The sequence below is a fragment of the Eubalaena glacialis genome, chromosome 3 (genome assembly GCF_028564815.1).
Source record: "Eubalaena glacialis isolate mEubGla1 chromosome 3, mEubGla1.1.hap2.+ XY, whole genome shotgun sequence".
In the NCBI taxonomy this organism is placed as follows: Eukaryota; Metazoa; Chordata; class Mammalia; order Artiodactyla; family Balaenidae; genus Eubalaena; species Eubalaena glacialis.
Genome location: NC_083718.1, coordinates 40021853 through 40041293, shown reverse-complemented (window position 1 = coordinate 40041293; position 19441 = coordinate 40021853). Strand labels below are relative to the sequence as shown.

Sequence of the window (19441 nt, the reverse complement as noted above, 5' to 3'; positions counted from 1 at the left end):
GTCCTTGGGGTCTGGCAAGTGACACGTGGACTCTTCTGGGCAGGAGGAGGAGGGGGCAAGGAGGCAAAATAGATAGGAAGTCTCTGCAGGACAAGCACGAGAGGTGAGAGACTGGCAAACCCCAGTTCTAATCCCACCGGGGCCAGAGCTGGGAGAGGCAGAACAAGTGCATCCTCGGGGCCACTGTGTTTAGCTGGGTGAAAGGGGAAGCACGTTTTGCTGCCTTCGGTTCTCACAGAGATGTTGGGAGATCTACATCTCGAAGTGTGTTGGCCCTGTGATGGCTTCTACCCAACCCCTCGCCACAAACATCCCTTTCTTTCAAGGAACAATTCCCAAGCCAAGATGGTGGAATGCATCACTGCTCCCAGCTACATTAGTTTGCTAGGGCTGCTGTCACTAAGTACCACCAACTGGGTGGCTTAAACACCAGGAGTTAATTGCCTCACAGTCTAGAGGCCAGAAGTCCAGGTGTGGTTCCTTCTCATGGTTGTGAGGGAAGGGTCTGTCCCAGGCCCCTCTCCTTGGCTTGCAGATGGCCATCTTCTCCTTGTGTCTCTTCACATGTCTTCCTTCCATGCCTATCTGTCTCTGAGTCCAAATGTCCCCTTTTTATAAAGACACAGGTACATTTGGATTAGGGCCCACCCTAATTATCTCATATTAATTTAATTACCTCTATAAAGACCCTGTCTGCAAATACAGCCATGCTCTGAGGTTGCGGGGCTTAACGCTTCAACATATGAATTTGGAGGGTGCATGAGAGCAGGGGTACACCTGTGATCCTGCCTTTCGTGCCAGGACCCAACCTCTGACTTCCCCGTCCCCTGCCCCCTGCCTTGCCCACCGTGCCATCTGAGACGCAGAGACCCCATCTCTGTCATCACTCACGTGGGATGCAAGGGCCTTGCTCCCACTGTCTGCCTGAGCAGAAAGCCACACACAGCGGCTCGGTCAGCAGCCCTCTCACCACCTGGAATATGGGTTCTTCCCTTACTGCTGATCAATGTTAGGGCCTCCCCAAATTTCCTTCACTTAGTCCTTGGTTATTGGAGATTGGATCTGATTTATCCACCTGTGGGAAGAAAAATTGCATGGAATGACAAGCAGGGGATCTCCCTTTTCATAGTGAGGGAAGTGACTGTGTAGATGTTGTTACCAAAAGTTGCCTGGACATACCGCGGGGTGATGCGGGAGGGGCGGGGAGCACCATATCGTCTATTTCACTTTCTCAGAAAAGATGCCAAGAGGCCATGTAGGCAGAGGCCCATTTTCCTCCTCTGTCGCCCCTCACCTCCCTTGTCTCTCGCTCTGGGGCGAGGTGTAGCCACTTAGCTTCACATAACAGCACAGAGTCTGGGGAAAAAAATGACATTCAATTAATGAAACAAATGCAGCTGGTATAGCAGTGACATCTAAATTGTTCCTTTGGTCCCTTTATTTTCTGTAGGAAATTCTCCCTCTGCCCACCCCCCCCCTTCCCTTTTCCCTTTAAATCGCGTGCATAAAATACGCTAATAACAATCTTGGTGTCTGTGCCTGAGTGACAGCTGAAATAAGAAAAAGACTAATCGTACCTCCTGCAGCCCTGTCACATGGAGATTAAATGAGTCTCTCTCCCACCCCCTCCCTCCCCACCACCACCTCTCTCCCCCAATCTCTCCCCTCTCTTGTGGTCTCTTCTCAGTGAGCATCATGGGCATTTGAATAATATATTATAGACGCCATCAGGGTGACAGTGGGGGAAAAAATCAGCTCAAACCCATGATTACTCCTTCCGTCTAATAATTATTTAAATACCAGATAACTCCTTTCACTCTAATTGAGGCCTTCCAGCTGTCGGTGTTACCCGCGGCCTCTGTGCTTGCCCCGGCACTCACCTTGTGCTACCCAACGTGCCTGGACTACCTCTGAGGTCGCTGTTCGACAGAGTGACACTTGGAATGTTTGCATGTACAACCCCAAAGATGACACTAGGACGGGTCTTTCAAGATCGTTCCATCCACAGGGGATGAGACGGGGCCCCAGCATTGTACATTTAGACATTTTATCCTCATAGACTTTAATTCATAGAAATCCTATACCAAAGGCAGCCTCCTTGGGTCATTGGGACCAATCCCCTGCCTCTCAGTAAACACATTCCTCAACAGCTGTCAGGAAAATTCAATGTCAGAAAATTCCATAATCTCCTTGGCAGGATGCCCCAGGGATCCTCTCTAGATAGGATGTCCCCCTGGATATCTCACTCTAGTCCCTTCTGCTGCATTTCTAACTCTTTGAGAAAAAAAAGCTGTCTGTGCTTGGATAACATCTGACCTGTCTATGGGGTTGTCTACAACCCAGAGGCATATGGTACTGGACATCTTAGCCCCCAAGTCACAGTATAGGTGCCATTCTTGTGTGTGACAACTGCCTGGACCTGCCTGGCCTGGAGGAGGTCATCCCCCCAACACAGAAGGGAGCCATTCTGGTGTCCCTTTCACTCCCCTGCCCCTTAATCCGTGCATCCTTGAGTCTGCCCTGCACACCACCTCCCTGTCCAGGCTCAGTGCCAGGCTCACTTCTGCCCATCAGGGGGCCGCCACAATCAAAAGGCACCTTCTTTCCCCAAAACAGGGCAGCCTCGAGGCAGAACATAACTGACTCCCTGGACTCTTTCGCCTACAGCAGAGGAAGCAATGGACCTTTGGTCACAAGGTCTCGGTTCTGATGGAAGCCTGTCCCTGAGTCATGTTGGGTCACCTTGGACAATCTGTTTTCTTTCCATGGGCCTCAGTTCCTTCATTTAAAAAAAAAGAAGTGGACTGGAGTAATCTTACAGTCTGCTTCAGCACTGGCCTTGAATTCCTGCTTTAAAGGTGCCACTGATTAGAAGGGAGACCTGTGGGAGAAGATGGACCTTTCCCTGCCCTGGGAGAGGGAAGAGGTTGGGGTGAAGCCCAGGAACAGGTGCTAACTCCTCTGACTTCACAGCCCTCATTTTTTGTTTGTTTGTTTTATTGAAGTATAGTTGATTTACAATATTGTGTTAGTTTCAGGTGTACAGCAAAGAGATTCAGTTATATATATATAATTTTTCAGATTCCTTCCCATTATAGGTTATTACAAGATATTGAATATTGTTCCCTGTGTTTTACAGTAAATCCTATTTTATATATATTAGTAGTGGGTATCTGTTAATCCCATACTCCTAATTTGTCCTTCTCCCCCTCCCTTTTCCCTTTAGTAACCACAAATATGTTTTCTATGTCTGTGAGTGTGTGTATGTTTTGTATATGGATTGATTTATTTTTTAGATTCCACATATAAGTGATATCACGTACAATTTGTCTTTCTCTGTCTGACCTACTTCACTTAGTGTGATATTCCCTAGGTCCACCCACATTGCTGCAAGTGACAATATTTCATTCTTCTTTATGGCTGAGTAATATTTCATTGTATATATGTACCATATCTTCTTTATTCATTCATCTGTTGATGGACACTTTGGTTGCTTCCATGTCTTGGCTATTGTAAATAGTACACAGCCGTCATTCTCATACTTACCATGTGGATCCTGGCTCCTCAGGATCCTGGCTATGTGAGCCACCTAGCAGGTGCAGTTGTATTAATAGGCATGTTTTACTGTTATTGTTATGAAAACTGTCACAGCCAAGATGGTGCTGGTGATGACAGTGCAGGTGGTGGTGATAATGATGGTGACAGTGATGATATGATGATGGAGGATACTGATGATGGAAGAGCTACAGATGGGTCCAAGAGTGGGAGCTCCACCATCATGAACTTTTACTCAGTTTAGCAAAATTGTATCCTGATCCTAACTCCTCTTCTTACCTCCTCCTCCTTCCTTTTGCAATAAGGGAGGCCAAGTAAGCATAGAGGCATATTCCCCCAGATCTCCTAAAAAAAGGCAACAGAGCGGGTCACAGGAAGGAAAGACTCCTGCACTGAGCTGAGCTGGAAATGCCTAATTGTCGTTTCTTCCCTGCTCTGCCCCTGATGCCTGCAGCAGCTGATCAGGAAGGTATTAGATGCCTTCACTAGCTGTCACCAACACCTGCCTCCTGAATCCTGATCGGGGAGATGGTGTCACCAGGCCCTCCAAATAAAATATTTAGTGACACTTGCTTCCCAAAGAGGAAAGCGTGGCCTCTCCTTGGCATCAGGAATACTCTGCGTGCTTCGCTGATAGGGCAAGCATCCCGGGGCAGCACGTCCTGGTTTGAGACTTGGGGTGGGGGAGGGGGAAACTGGTAGGAGGACAGCCACTTGGCAAGTTTGGCTCTTGAGAATGCATGTGACACAGTGACTTCATGAACTAGACGGAGAGAGGAGAAGGGACAGGAAGGAGGCTTCTTTGAGAAAACCCCTGAGGTTGACACTAGCAGAAAACTGGGGTTAGGAGGAAATGCTAGTGCTACAAAGTCATAGGCATGTGTTCACTGGCTTCTACCAAAGTCATTCTAAGACAGACCACGGAATGGATGGAGATCAAGAGCTGGGAATATTGACAAATAAATTATTACTAATAAAGGCTAATGTATCTTGAACACTTATAACAGGCCAGGCATTGTTCTAAGTGCTTTATATGTATTAAATGACTTCATCATAATAATCCTATGAGGTAGATGCTAGTGCTAATCTCATTATATATAAATAGTGAGATAGCATCAGAGAATGGCTAAGTACCTTGACCAAGTTTACACAGCTATCATTGCCTCTGAATCCAAGCATCTAAGTTCAGAGCTCATGAGTCTAACCATTATACCACATTGCCTCTCGTCAGAGGTACAGAAGTGGGTGCCCTTCCCCCTTACTCTAAAATCAGACAGGAGGCTTAATCCTTGCCAGCTGGGCCCTGCTTTGGAATAGCTACCTGATAGCATCAGCCTTGGCATGGAAAGACAGGGGCTCTCAACTCGCTGTTGAAGTCAGTTGTCTTTGTGAATTCCAAGGTGGAATGCAAGCCTCCCCTGCCACCCCTGCACTGCAAGAGACCGTGTCTCCTCTTGACCCTGATGCACTAGTGCCTACTGCTCCCAAGTGGGCGATCTTTGAGTGCCACGGAATGAATCTGCGTGGCTGGTCACCAGGAGCAGTCTGTCCCAGAGTAGATGCTGATTGAGGGGTGAGAGGAAAATAGCCCAATTATTGGTCTGTTGAGAACTCTGAACTTAACCAGCCTTACCCAGTAGGACAAAAGAACCTCAGCTGCCATTGCAGTCATAGACTCTAGAAGCTGAAGCAGGCAAGTCTCAAGGTATCATTTTGTCTGAATGAAGAAATCTTAAGAACTGGTTAATTCTCACATCCTTTATTAAGATCAAGAAATAGGCTCAGGTTGATGCTAGACCGGTCTAAAGCCATACAACTCATGGGTGACACAGGCAGGATTTGAATCCAGGGCTCCCCGAGTCTCTCACTCTTCCTCCTGCCCCATGACTCCATGCCTTCTAGCCACCAGGCCAATTTTGCCATTCATACTTCAACTCTCAGGATCCTGTACCTCCGCTGGGCTCCCTGCAGGCTGCAGAGAGGCTGTGTTGGGACTTGTGCAGTAGTGTGCTGGAGACGATCACCTTGGATCTACTCCCCTTCCTCTGACGCATGCTTCCCAGTTTGTGCCCCTTCACTGGGCCAGGGAGGGGATCAAAGGTCTGCCCACAGTGTTCATTCCCACGGAAAGGAAGAATACAAGCAAAAAGAGAAGTCAGGAGGTCTGGCGGGATTCCTGAAGTGCAGTCTCCTGGGGAGGCTTCAGTGATAATAATAACTCCATAAGTTAAGCATTCACTGAGTGCCAGCTCCCATGCTAAGAGGTTTCCCCGCGTTATCTCATTTACTCTGATGACAACCCGAGGGGTTGGTGCTGTAATTATCCCATCCTACCAGAAAGGGGGATGAGACTGGACTTGCCCAAGGTCCCAAATTTCTTCCCCAATTCTGCCTAACAACAAAAGCCACTCACTATTTATTCAAACTGTGTCTCTAGAGGATATCGGGCAGGGAGGTGAGATAGTTGATCTTAACCTCACAATTGTGTCCTTTGGTGTCACCTCTTCTACCGGGACCTTTTCCCTCCAGCCATGGGCTGAGCATGTACGTGCATGGATGTTCTGGGGGAGGCGGGGTGCACTGCCCACAAACTCGAGGCCAGAGTGTCTCACAGAGCACTGTCTAAAAGGCACAGCCCAAGCGCATCGTGGTGATGAGTATAATCCTCACGGCTCCTCGGGGACACACAGCCCTCCACCTGTAGGCAAAGGAGCTCTCCTACCCAGAGACAGGGGCACGCACAGCCTGGCCTCCTGCCGTTCCCTGTCCAGCTGGAGAATGTGAGGATTCTGTTATTTCCTTTCCACAGCTCCTCTTGAGGAATTCACGTCCTGCTGCTGGCCCCAGGACATAGCTAAAAATAACCTCCGATTTTCAAACCGAAAGCTATGTCTGTCGGGAGGCTTTGCCGGTGAGCACGTGGGGCCGGAAGGGCTGTGTCAGAGTCGCTGAGGTCAGCCTGAGCCTCATGCCGCTGTCGCCTCCCTCTTTCCAAGGAAGCCCGGGGCCTGATGAGTCACACCAGAACAACAGCCCGGTGGAGGCCTGTTGGAGGAGAGCCGTCAGGTGGGGCCTCCCTCGGGCACCATGGTGGCTGTCAGGCGTGGGAGGCACAGTTGAGGAGGACGAGGGAGAGTTTCTTAAGACACAGGGCAAAAGCCATGTGGATCCTGCAGGTGGCATCTGTTTTAACTCCAACCCAGTCTAGCCAGGTTGGGGGCAAAGGGACACAGGACTCTCCTAAGCTGCCTTGGAGCACATTCTTAATCCTTGGCTTCAGTGTTTCCACTCCTGCTACCTCATCGCCCAGAGCTCTGTCTGGACTTGTCTGAGGAAGTTGCCAGACACTCCATCCAGCTGGAGGAAAGATCTCTCTGCTAGACAGCCTGCTGCTCCCCGCTGCCGCCACTGCCACCGCTGTCCCTCCCTCTCCATAAAAGTCAGGAGCAGCGCTGGCAGAGTGATGGGACAGGCTCCACTCTCTACCCTCTGCCTAGGAGTCTAGAGAAGCTCTCGCAGGAACCCCACCTTGCCCCTCTGGGCAGCTTCCTTGGAATAAGGAGGAAAAGCTGTGGAGCCTCGGGATTGGGAAGGCAGAGAGGGAGGAAAGAAGTCGGGGCAGGGGACTAATCAGGCTGGGGCAGGCAGCCTGAGGTTGACCACACGGAGCCTTAAACAATCACAGGGCCCCAGCAGTGGCTACAATGAGCCTGACCTTCAACTTGCCTCCCTTTGCTCCTCTCCACATCTCCCAAACCCAGAACCCTTGCCCAGGTGGCTGAGACTGGACTCAGCCAGCCAGTGCCCATGAATAAGGAGGCCAACTCCCCCTGTGCTCCACCTGCAGAGAAGCAGAAGTGGAAGCAATTTCCTCAGGACCTGGCACCCCACTTACTGGGGAGGCAGTGGCTGACGCCCTCCTGTCCCAAAGAGGAGGGGTGGGGGGTTGTCCGCCCTTCTCCCTGGGACTCTTCAGGCTCCTGAATAGCACCTGTGGGGATCCCAGTCCTACCTCACACTCCGAACAAGTTTTAACCGCTAATGATCAGGGATTCTTCTTTCTAGAGAGGACGAGGCCGAGGGGCAGCGAGAGGCACTGTGATTCAGGATGACCAGCTCTCCTCCTTCCCTACAGGGGACAGAGCATGAAAGAGTAAGGAAGCCAGCAGTGTGAGGGGCTGGAAGTCTGAAATAAGAAGGAATTTTATTTGTTATATCAGACTCGGAATAACTGCCTGGGGGAGCCTGGGAGAGGGCCTTGCTAACCAGCTTTCACAAGACAGGAGAGATTTCCACTGGACTGGGAGAGAGCAGGAGGACAGACCCAGCGACTGGGTGGGGAAGTCTGGCTTTAGTTCCGACACCAGGATCAACTGGCTGGGTGAACTCAGCCGTTTAACCTCTCTGAGAGATAAAAACGATATGTGAAGAGGACAGAAATAGAGATGCTTTGTAAAGTTATAAAAAAAAAAAAAAATGCATTTTACAGCGTAAAGGCTGGAGACCAAAATAGATAATAGGATTCCCTGAACATCCCGAAGAGGGAGAAAGTATGTTAAAAATAGAAAAACTGAAATACAGAAGAAAGAGGCTCACAGAGCTAGTCGGCACTGGGACCTGGGTCAAGCAATCCTGTTCACTCCTTCAGGGATTTATTTTCCATCTGACCCCTCTGCCTTGTGTTTTCCAGAACCATGTAAGGGCCGAGCCAGGAAGGCGGAGTACGCGAGCGCTCAGAGGCTCTGTCTCCTGGTCCCCGCCCGGCTCAGAATGGAACAGAGGAGGCCCTGGCCGCGGGCTGCAGAGGTGGACGGCTGGCCTGTGGTCCTGCTCTCCGCCGTCTGCGTGCTGCTGGCACCCCCGGCGGCCGGCATGCCCCAGTTCAGCACCTTCCACTCGGAGAACCGGGACTGGACCTTCAACCATTTGACGGTGCACCGCGGGACGGGGGCAGTGTACGTGGGGGCCATCAACCGCGTGTACAAGCTGACGGGCAACCTGACCGTCCAGGTGGCTCACAAGACGGGGCCGGAGGAGGACAACAAGTCCTGCTACCCGCCGCTCATCGTTCAGCCCTGCAGCGAGGTGCTCACGGTCACCAACAACGTCAACAAGCTGCTCATCATCGACTACTCCGAGAACCGGCTGCTGGCCTGCGGCAGCCTCTACCAAGGGGTCTGCAAGCTGCTGCGGCTGGACGACCTCTTCATCCTGGTGGAGCCGTCCCACAAGAAGGAGCACTACCTGTCCAGCGTCAACAAGACGGGGACGATGTACGGGGTGATCGTGCGCTCCGAGGGCGAGGACGGCAAGCTCTTCATCGGCACTGCCGTGGACGGCAAGCAGGACTACTTTCCCACTCTGTCTAGCCGCAAGCTTCCCCGCGACCCCGAGTCCTCCGCCATGCTCGACTACGAGCTCCACAGCGACTTCGTCTCCTCACTCATCAAGATCCCTTCCGACACCCTGGCCCTGGTCGCCCACTTTGACATCTTCTACATCTACGGCTTCGCCAGCGGGGGCTTCGTCTACTTCCTCACCGTCCAGCCTGAGACCCCCGAGGGCGTGGCCATCAACTCGGCCGGAGACCTCTTCTACACCTCGCGCATCGTGAGGCTCTGCAAGGACGACCCCAAGTTCCACTCCTACGTGTCCCTGCCCTTCGGCTGCACGCGGGCCGGGGTGGAATATCGCCTCCTGCAGGCTGCTTACCTCTCCAAGCCCGGGGACTCGCTGGCCCAGGCCTTCAACATCAGCAGCCAGGATGACGTGCTCTTCGCCATCTTCTCCAAAGGGCAGAAGCAGTATCACCACCCGCCGGATGACTCCGCCCTCTGTGCCTTCCCCATCCGGGCCATCAACTTGCAGATCAAAGAGCGCTTGCAGTCCTGCTACCAGGGCGAGGGCAACCTGGAGCTCAACTGGCTGCTGGGGAAGGACGTGCAGTGCACCAAGGCGGTAAGGAGGGCCCACCCGCTCTACCCCTGAGGCGGCATCTGGCATTGCACACCCCTTTGCACACCCTGCCCACAGACCACCACGGCCTGAAATGAGAGAGGAGCTCAGGCTCACGTTACCAGGTGGTCCCCATAATACAGAGTCTGATGATACCAGACACTTGAGGCGTGTTTGTTGATCCGCGGAGGCATTCCCAATGTATAATCAAGGGCCTCTACACCACCAGCCACTGTTGTAAGCACCACGGGCTTCAGAGGTGAACCATACAACACAGCTACTTGCCCTCATGGAGCTTTCATTAGTGAGGCAAGACAAATTCATACCTAAAGTATGTAGTCTCTCAAATGGTGACGATTGCTGTAGGGAAAAATAAAGCACAGAAGTGGGGAGAGGCAGTACCCACGAGGATTGGTTCATTGAGAAAGCAGCATTTGAGCAAAGAATGAGGAACGTAAGCTATGCAGGTATCTGGGAAAGCATTCCAGAGGGAGGGAGGGAGTAGCTCTTGCAGAGAATGCAGGGCATGCCTGGAGTGTGTGAAGAAGAGTGAGGAGGCCACTACAGCTGGACCAGAGCATGTGGCAGAAAGAGTGTTTGGAGATGAGCCCGTCAGAGGTAACACGGACCAGATCCTGTACATACAGGGCCCTGTAGGCCACTGTACAGCCAAGTGAAGGGGTAAAGTAGGCAGGTAGATATGTAAGCTGGAGGAGAGAGAAAGGAGTTGAGCTTGACTGACAATTTGAAAACTGGGGAAAAAGAATTGGGCAGAGGGGAAAAAGGAGAAGAAAGGGAGCTTGGGGTCCAGACCTGAGGATGGCAGAGACAAGAAAGTCAGTGGCAAGCACTGTCCTGTCAGAGGGTCAAGATGCTGCCATCCAGGTGGTTACCATGATCCACCCATTCGTCCATCCATCCATCTACCCATCCTTCTATCCATCCATTCATCCCTCCCTCCAGCCATCCACTTAGCAAGAAGGTATTGAAGATCTCCCAGGTGCCCAGCTGGGGATGCAAACATAAAAAGACATGATCACCACTTTCAGATATCTCATAATCTAATGGGAGAAAAAGTGAAAGAAAAAATAGCTGGCAGTGTAATATAGTGCCAAAGAGTTTGGGATTCAGAGTTCAGATTCTATCTGTGCTACTTCCTGGCTTCAGGAGTAACTTAATATCTCTCCATTATCATCTGTGAAATGGGAATCATAATGCCTACCGCATGGGATGATCAGATACTATGTGGCAAGATTAACACCATGCCTGACGTGTTAGGTTCAGCATTATTAGTTAACTGTTATGCATGTGACAAGTGCTAAGATAGATTTCTGTGCAGAGTGCTGTGGACACTGGATCGGCAGCCTGGGGAACAATCTGAGACCAAGTGACCCATGCGACTGCCTTCTGAGCACCCTAAATGGAGGGTGTCTGCTACTGGGACCGAAAAACTCTTCTTAAAGCAAAAAACAAATCATGCCTAGGGTTTGCTTCTGTTCCCACCGTCAGTCGCTTGGTACAATAGGATTGTAGTCAAGGCCATAGGCTTGGAACTCCAACAGATTTGTATTTAAAAATCAGTCCTACCACTTAAAACTGTGTGACTTTAGGCAAGTTATGTACCTGATCTGAGCTGTATTTTTTTCATTTTTAAAATAGAAATAATAGTAGTCTCTTTCTATGGTTATTATGAAGATCAAATGGAACAAGTATGTATGAGCACAATACCTGGCCCATAATAAGCATGTAATAAATGACAGCTATAATTATTAATATTAATTATTAAAGAACCAGTTATTTGCTGTTATTTTACCTTTATAAAATGAGGAGGTTGAGCTAGATATTCTCCAAAGTTCTTTACAGTCCTGAAATTCTATAACCTACGGCCCCAACCAATCAAGAGAAGTGGAGAGGAAATGCAAGGGTTAACTCCTTGCAGAGTCCAGCCTGGTTCCCACTGCCCAGAGGGGGCCTTGTCAGAAGGAAACTGCTGATTCCTGCCGGCTTCTGAGCCAGAGGGAAGAGGAAGAGCCGACACCCTTGTGGGGCTCCATTGACTTGCAGAGAGACAAGCCCGGGCTAGTAACCAAAGAGCAGCAAAGGCACTGGGAGAGAGGTGACAGCGGGTGGGATCAGGACCTCAGGGGGAACAGCCCCTCACTCACCACCCCCTCCCTTAATCATCACTCTTCTGCTGTGGCCTTGAGAGTGGAGGTGGAGGTGGGGCTGCAACAGGAGGGGCTCCTTAAAATCCTTATACTCTAAGGAGTCCCAGACCTGGGGACCCAGAGACGTTTTGGTGGCCTCAGAGGGGGTTAACGAGGAGTGAGAGTAGCTGACGTCCCGGGGCTTAATTTTAACGTGATCTCTGGACTAACATGGAACTCTCAGATAAAGGATTTGAGCTCTGTTACCAGAAAAGAAATGAGGAAGGGGACCATCACTCATTGAATAACAGCTATGTCCTAAAGGCTGTGCTGGGCAATTTAAGGGTTATCTCACTTGATCCTCAATATGACCCTATAAAGCAAGGATTATTATCCCCCATTTGACAGATGGAAAAACAAAGACTCGCAAAAACTAAGTAAATTGGTTACACCCATACAACCATAAATGACACAGCAGGGATTTGAATTCAGTTTAGCCCATATGACCTCTGAGTCCAAACTCTTTGCATTTAGCCGTGCTGCCTCTAAGGAAAGCCATACACCAGGCTCTCCCTTTCGGAGAAAAAGTAAAGGGGCAGCAGGTGTTTGGGAATATCTGACGATTTAGAGACGAGAGAAGGAAATGCCAGCCAATCCCAGGGGGCTTAGGCTCAGAACAAACCGTTTCCGTCACAGTCTGGCGATCCTAGAGTCAGGAGGGATGTAGAGAAATTCAAAATCCCTGGCAAATTTTTGGCTTCTGTCATCATTTCTCAGAAGCTGGCTTGGGTTATTCCTGAGCCCAGGCTCTGCAACCTTACCGGTCCCTGGAGACAGTGGGAAAGAAACTGAAGAACTTTCAGAGCTGAAAGGCAGCTTGACGATTACCTGGTCTAATCCTTTCCCTTTACAGATGAGAGCATTCAGACTCAAAGAGGGTATGTGGTATATCAAGATAACATAGCTGGCTAGTGGTAGAGACAGGACTACAATCTAGATTTCTTGATTCTTTTCAGGACACTTGTGCCTCTGGTGTAGGGATGAGAAAGAGAAGTAGAAAATGTAAAAAGTGGTAGCTGATTCCTCTGACCTACCTTTCTAGGGAGCCTGAAATTTCCATCATTGGCTCCAGGGATGTGCTGGTGAATCTTAAATGGATGGCTATATGCAAGCAATGGTAGTAGTAGGGAAGGGATTGGGGTGGGAGGATCTTGATTAGAAGCATTTGCGAATTTCCGTGGTGTAAATATTCCCACCATGGATAATTTCAAGGCACCAGTGTGATGTCACTGAAAGCAGAGATAGATGTATAGGCATTCCTCATAAGCTGGCTCTAGTATACCATTGCTTCACTCCCTTCCTGAGAAGCTTATCCCTTCTGCCGTGTGGAGCGCCATATAATCCAGAGTTCAAGGTCATCCTTAACCCAAAAGTTAGTTTTCTTTCCTAAAGAATAAACACACACACACACACACACACAAGGGTAGCACCACCACTCAGTTGTAGGAGCAGTAGCTCTCTACAAGAAACACCAAGGAATCACAAGACATGAGCCTCTGTTCTCTTTGGATTTGAACAGGGAATGGAAGAGAAGTCCCTGGTTTACCCAAAAAAATCACATTTAGCTTATAAATCAGTTCTTCCAAGGAAATGAAGCTGTCAGGGAATGAAACATCAGCCCGCTCTTTCCTGGTGTGGGTGAGAGGAGAAGGGTGATGGGAACAGGTCTCTCCGTGATGCTTTCTGTGCTTCCCACGACCGTCACTTCCTTCCTCCTTGAGGATGCCTTTCCAGACCCAGGAGGAACAGCTGCCACAGGGCTCAGGGCTCTTTCTGGCCCAGCGTCTGCAACCTTTGCCCACAGGATTCCCTGTTGTGCAATCAGCTGGGATGTTTCGGAGGATCCGTCACAGCCCAGCCCCAGGCTAGACAGTGTGCAGAGAATGCAGCCCCCTCCCAGCCCCTGTCCTCAGGAAGCCTGCAGTCTTTTTTTTTTTAACTGAATGAGATCTTAGAAATCATCAATTTAACAGCCCCAAAGAGGCTGTTACTGATCACATAGCCACATAGAAGAAGAGCAGAGACTGGAATTCTTTCTGTCCAGCTATTTTTCCACTTGCTCAAGGTGATGTCCTTTCAAGGTGCCCTAGTCTTTTCTGACAGAGAAGAGACTTTAATTTTTTAAAAACATTTTTATTCAATGACAGATATTCTTTATACAAGCATACCCCCACTCCCTGCAAAAGGCTGCTAACAAGAAGGACATCTCCCCCAGAATCTACCCAAACGTCATTGAAGACCTCTAACGGACAATGATGAAAATTGTTGTGCAACTTAACGAATCTCTTTGCATGCGTTATTTCCTTTTCTCCCCAGTGATTCTCTCACAAAGGTGGACAGGTAGTATGACACCTGAAGAAACTGAGATTCATGTAGATGAAGTAACTTTTCCAAAGTATAAGGCACTGTTCAATATTAAGATAACCCTTTTTAATCTATCCCCAGTATGGGATGTGGTGAATAATGGAATGACTGAAAATTCCTTATGGCCAAAGGCAGGCCTTTGCAGTCCAGAAAACAAATAAGGAACGCCACCAGGCTGGTAGGAATCTTGTGATGTTGCCTCTAGACTGAATCTCCACTGTCTAAATAGAAAGACCGCCACAAATGGCATGGTCCACAGGGACATGTAAATGACCAGGAAATGAGTTTGAGCAATCAGCTTTGCAAACTGTCGCTGGTTGTCTTGGCAGAAAAGTGAGTGGGTGATAGCAGGTAAGGGAGAAGAAAGCTGCTGGTTCCTCTGTCTGGTTTCACAGGAGTCAGTGTGGGGTTCATGGGTCAGCCGTGAGATATTTGTGTGTGCAGTATGTGTTAGGCCCCTGAACTCCATGCCTGAACTTCTCTGAGGCCTGGTGTCCTGGGGCTGGTGGCCACGGTGGGTGGGCTGGTGTGGATCTACTCGGCCCTGCCTCCGCTGCTACTCACCCCAGGTCCCTCCCCTTTTCTCCAGCCGGTGCCCATCGATGACAACTTCTGTGGACTGGACATCAACCAGCCGCTTGGAGGCTCAATTCCAGTGGAGGGCCTGACCTTGTACACCACCAGCCGGGACCGCATGACCTCGGTGGCGTCCTACGTTTACAATGGCTACAGCGTGGTGTTTGTGGGCACAAAGAGCGGCAAGCTGAAAAAGGTAAGAGTCCATGAGCCTGGACGCCCCGATGCTGTTCAGCTCCTCGGCTGAGAGCCTCTTCTGGAAGGTTACTGTTGATGGAGATTTAACTAGAGGCAACTCAGTTTTCTTGGGGCAGGAACAGTTAGAGTGGGGAGAGTTGGTAGGGGTTAATTTGTGGCTTATCTTCTAGCTGCTTCCTCTACCCATTGGTCAGTGAGTGTCTTGGTAATGTAAACATGTTTCAATACTGAGCAAACTCCAAGGAATTAGGAAGGTGCATCTGTCTAAAGGAGAAAAAAAAAACAAAACACTATCTCCAAATCAAGTAGAACTGATTTTTTGATTATCTATATTATGAATCACCCACATCACAAATCCCTCCCCATAGTCTATAGAGGTGATTGTACTGATCAAAAGTCTTTGTTGAGTCCAGAGCAGCTGCTTGAAGCACATTATGGGTCTCACTTCTCAGCCAATGGTGGTGCCTCTCTGGGATGGTATATGGTGCCTGGATAAGGTGCCGCTCTCCTGTCTTTCCTCTTCCTGCAATCGCAGTCTCTTCCCCGCCCCTCCTCCCTCACCCCCAAGACCTGAGCTGACAGGAGGAAGTAGGCATCTTATCCTGTGCCTGCTCTGAGCACCTCTGCCCATGGGAGGGCACGGGCCGCCTGGGGCTGGAAGCACGGGAAGCCTCCTGCGCGGCGGGCTGAAGCCGGCAGCTTGTACCTGCTTGTCTAGCACTTAAGGTGTAGAGATGGAGCACAGTCTGGTTTATTATGTGGGATTACAGCAGCCACGTTCTTTCCAGTCCCTGCTAATCCCTTTTTCCCAAGCTCACCCTCCTGCCACCTTTCCCCAGTCCCAGCACCTGCGGATCAAGGCACAGGCCAGACCTCACCGCATCTCACCCTTTGATGTTGACATCAGCCCTGTGGCTCTTTCCTCCTAATCCAGTTAGAGCCTCAGGAGAGATGTTGTTTGGAAACGTAGAAGGAGGGTGGCAGGGAGGGAGCCTGAGGAAGAATTTCCGTGTTCTGCTTGTTCTGAGTTGCTGCCAAAGGAGGTGAGAAAAACTGGTCTGGGTTGATGTGGAGACGCCTTCTTTCTCATGATACCAAAGCCCTTTAACCCTTTCCTCACTCTGTGGAGAGGTGCCTACCTGTACCTGTCCTGTGCTCTCCACTTGGCCTGGGACTGTGGGCCCTGGCTTGGTTTCAGGTACGGGAGAGTGAGGATGAGTGTGGTCCCGGCGTTTGCTTTCCCAGAAGTGGAGAGGGAAGGAGTTGGCCTTCTGAGATTCCACTAAGATTTAAAAGTGGTGTACTCTAGAAAAGAGTCTGAAATAGGATATATATATATGTATATATTTAAAACTGAATCACTTTGCTGTACACCTGAAACTGACACAACATTGTAAATCGACTCTACTTCAATTTTTAAAAAGTGGTATATTCTATCAAGACAGGGTTCAACTTGGACCCCTGAGGCTGGCTTCTTTCCTGCAGGGTTATCTATACAGCTGGGTAGATTGTGACTTGCCCAGGGACTTTGGGCCGAGGGGCCTATGGGAGTTGAAATCCAACCTGAACTCTCCTTGTCAAGCCATATGCCCTAGGGTATAAACATACCCCCAGAGGAGCTCCTCGAGCTGACTCATCTGCCCATAAATACCACCTGTTTCTCAATTGCACAAAGGTTCTGTAGGGCCAGCAGGAGCCACAACTAAGCTGGTGCTCAGCATTTTCTCCTGTCCTTCCTGCACCTTCAGTCACTGTTCTGGATCATTCCTGTGATTCTGTCTCCTTTATTCTCTTGAAAGTTCTGTTAAAGGCAGGGGTCATGCCTTGTTCATATTTATTTCCTTCTTTCTGCCTCATCCTTTCAGCAAGTGTTCCCACCTGGGATGGGCCTCAAAACTGTCTTGAAAAATAAAACCATTCTCTAAGGAACCTTAGAGACCATCTAGCCCAATACTAGTGTTATTTGGCAGGAAAATTGAGGCCCAGAGAAGAAAAGTGACTCGTCCAAGCTTAGAGATGAGGACAAGTTGCCTCTTGTCCTGACATCCAAGTTGACACCTGTTTTACTTAAAGAAGCAGCCACGGAACCCCGGGGGTGGAGGCTGAGAACAGTCTTCAGGTTCAGGCTTGCTGCAGGGTTCAGCCAGGGGCTAGGGCCTCCATTCTCTTCAGCCCTGGATCTGAGTTAGGGAATTAATGTTTGCCAAATGGATGGACGAGGACTGAATAAAGGAAGAACCACCCAGCCAGGCTCAAAGGGCCCTGGGCTGACCTTCCCATGTCTCTCTGCGTCTTGTGCACACAACACAGTGGGTTGCTTGGGGCATCTTTTCAAGCCACACACTCAAGGTAGCCAAGTTCTCTTAGCCCTGTTGGAACCCCAGCAGACAAGTTGCTAGGGAGGCAAGTCAGAGGGTTCAAGGGCAAGGCTGGGGGCATGGCTGCCCACAGCTGGTTCCGACCTGCAGTTGTCTGCTCCGTCTCACTCTTCACTTCGATATTCTTTAGTTGTTTCTATGAGCTCATAATACCCCTCCTTCTCCTCTGGACGACTCACCCTTCCTTTCCACCCACACGCCTTTGAGGCACCTGATACTAAAGCCGGGCTCCCACTGGCCTCCCATTTACCCAGAGAAACGGCCCATGAGGAATTTATGGAATGTCCCCAGGAAACCCTGCCATGGTCCAGGCCGCACAGCTCTTTCAACACAGGAAGGAAAAAAAAAAAAAAAAAACAACTAGCCAAGAGTTTGGAGAGGGGAGGGAAGCAGGGTGCGTCAGGACCACTCACTTCTTCCCTGCCTAACCAGGCGTCTATCAGACTGTGCAGCCTCCGTCCATGGCAGCCCATAGGACAGGATGTCCCCGAGTGGGGACGATTAGAGGAAGCAGAGACTCCCTAGAAGTGGCAGGACCACGAGGTGTTGTTCTGTGCTGTGTCACATACTTGCTCATACCTGCCCTCTGCTCGCCAGGCAGAGAACAGTGCAGACGAGGCCACTGCCTTCTGAGCCACAAACATGGAGAGGGAACAAGCAGAATAAGGACGAGACCTCAGAACCAAGAGGTGTAACACTTGCCTAGACTAAGGGCCAGTGCATCAGAGGTGATAAGAAGACAGGCCAGGATTTACCACAGGGATGGAACAATTCCAGAGAAATCAGCTGCCACAGTGTGATTAACCTGGAGGGCTTCATGGAGGAGGAAGCTTACTAGGATTTGCTCTGAGACTGAATGAGACAGACAAAGTGATGAGTTGGGGTTGGGAGAGAAGGGCCCTCTAGACCTTGGGTGCTGCATTGAGAAGATGCAAAGCACGTGCCAGGAAGGTCTAGAGGGCGCGGAGGGGCTTGGAGGACTTGGCGAAGTGGAAGCCAAGGCGTAGAGTACTGTGAGGCTCAAGCCCTAGGGGATCAAGTGAAAAGGATCTTGGGATTTTCGCTGACCTTGTGAGCCAACTGTGTGATCCACTGATAGCAAAGTTAATTAGTCTTCACCACACTAACAGAAGGTCATGAGAAGTGGAGGCTCCACTTCCCATGGGAGATAACATTGTAAGAGGGCTTAAGCCAACCAAAGAGCCAGGTCAACAAGGGCTGCAAGGATGCGGGAGCCATGCTGTACGGAGAATACTTTTAAAAGGATGTTAACCCAAGGGAAGAGGAGGAAAGGAGGAGACGAAACAGCTTTCTTCACAGACTGTGATTTACTGAGCACTTATTATGTGTCAGGTGATATTCTAAGAACTTTATATCTACTAACTAATCTTTATACAACTCGATGGGGTAGGTGCTATTATCACCTCCATTTTACTGATGAGGAAATAGAGGCCAGAAAAGGTAAAGAAATGCGTCCAAGAGCCACATGGCAAGTAAATGGCAGAGCCAGGGTTTGAACCTTGATCGTCTGGTTTCACAATCATGCTTCTCCACTAAGCTGTGCAAGATGAATTAAACTTATTCAGTGTGGCCCCAGAGGGCAGAAGAGGGCCAACAGGTAGGAGTTCCTGTAAAATAGTTTTCCGCTTAATAGGAGGAAGAAGCTCCTTGCAGCCAAACTGTCCCATAATGGAAAGAGTTGACTCAAGAGGGAATGAGCTCCCAGTCAGTGGAAATACTGAAGCAGAGACTGGGTGGTCACCGATCAGGGAAGCTGTGGAGAGGCACCTGCACCAAGCACATGACCTTCCCACTTATGCCGCCCCTATTTCTCTGACTCCCTCAGTAGGGGTGGGAGATAAGGGAGGGCAGAGAAGGGGAGCAGAGCGGGGGAGGCCAAGGCACCCTGGGGGTGGGCTTTGAAGTCACGGCTGGGTTCACGCTGGCCCTGGGTGTGTAGCAGAAAGCCCCTGAGGGTCAGTGGGGAGGTGCTTGGCCCAGACGGGGCAAGGCAGGACCCAGAGGATGAGGGCAGGCAGGCCTGGGGCAAGAGGCAGGGGAGGGAAAGCAGGGCCTTCTGGGGCTGGGCACGGATGATTGTGCCGACATCCCTCCTGGCCAAGGACAGGCGGTGGGAGTCCACGTAGGAGATGCCCGGAGCTAATACCAAAGCACACGAGGAAGAGTAGTGGCGACAGGGACTACAGA

The 19441-nt window shown here is 50.2% G+C and overlaps 1 protein-coding gene across 4 annotated transcripts in view; it reads left to right on the top strand.

Moving 5' to 3' along the window:
- Positions 1 to 19441, top strand: part of PLXNA2 (plexin A2) — a 217215-nt gene that overhangs the window by 16892 nt on the left and 180882 nt on the right. For 3 of the 4 annotated variants that reach the window (XR_009700582.1, XM_061187491.1, XM_061187493.1), the window contains exons 1-2: positions 8251 to 9513; positions 14671 to 14853. Coding sequence is in view for 3 of the 4 variants with exons in the window: in XM_061187491.1 (XP_061043474.1) it covers positions 8326 to 9513; positions 14671 to 14853 (1371 nt within the window). In the remaining variant the exon portion in view is untranslated. Of the gene's footprint in view, positions 1 to 8245; positions 9514 to 14670; positions 14854 to 19441 lie in introns of those variants that run through there. The other variant, XM_061187490.1, reaches the window with a different exon arrangement.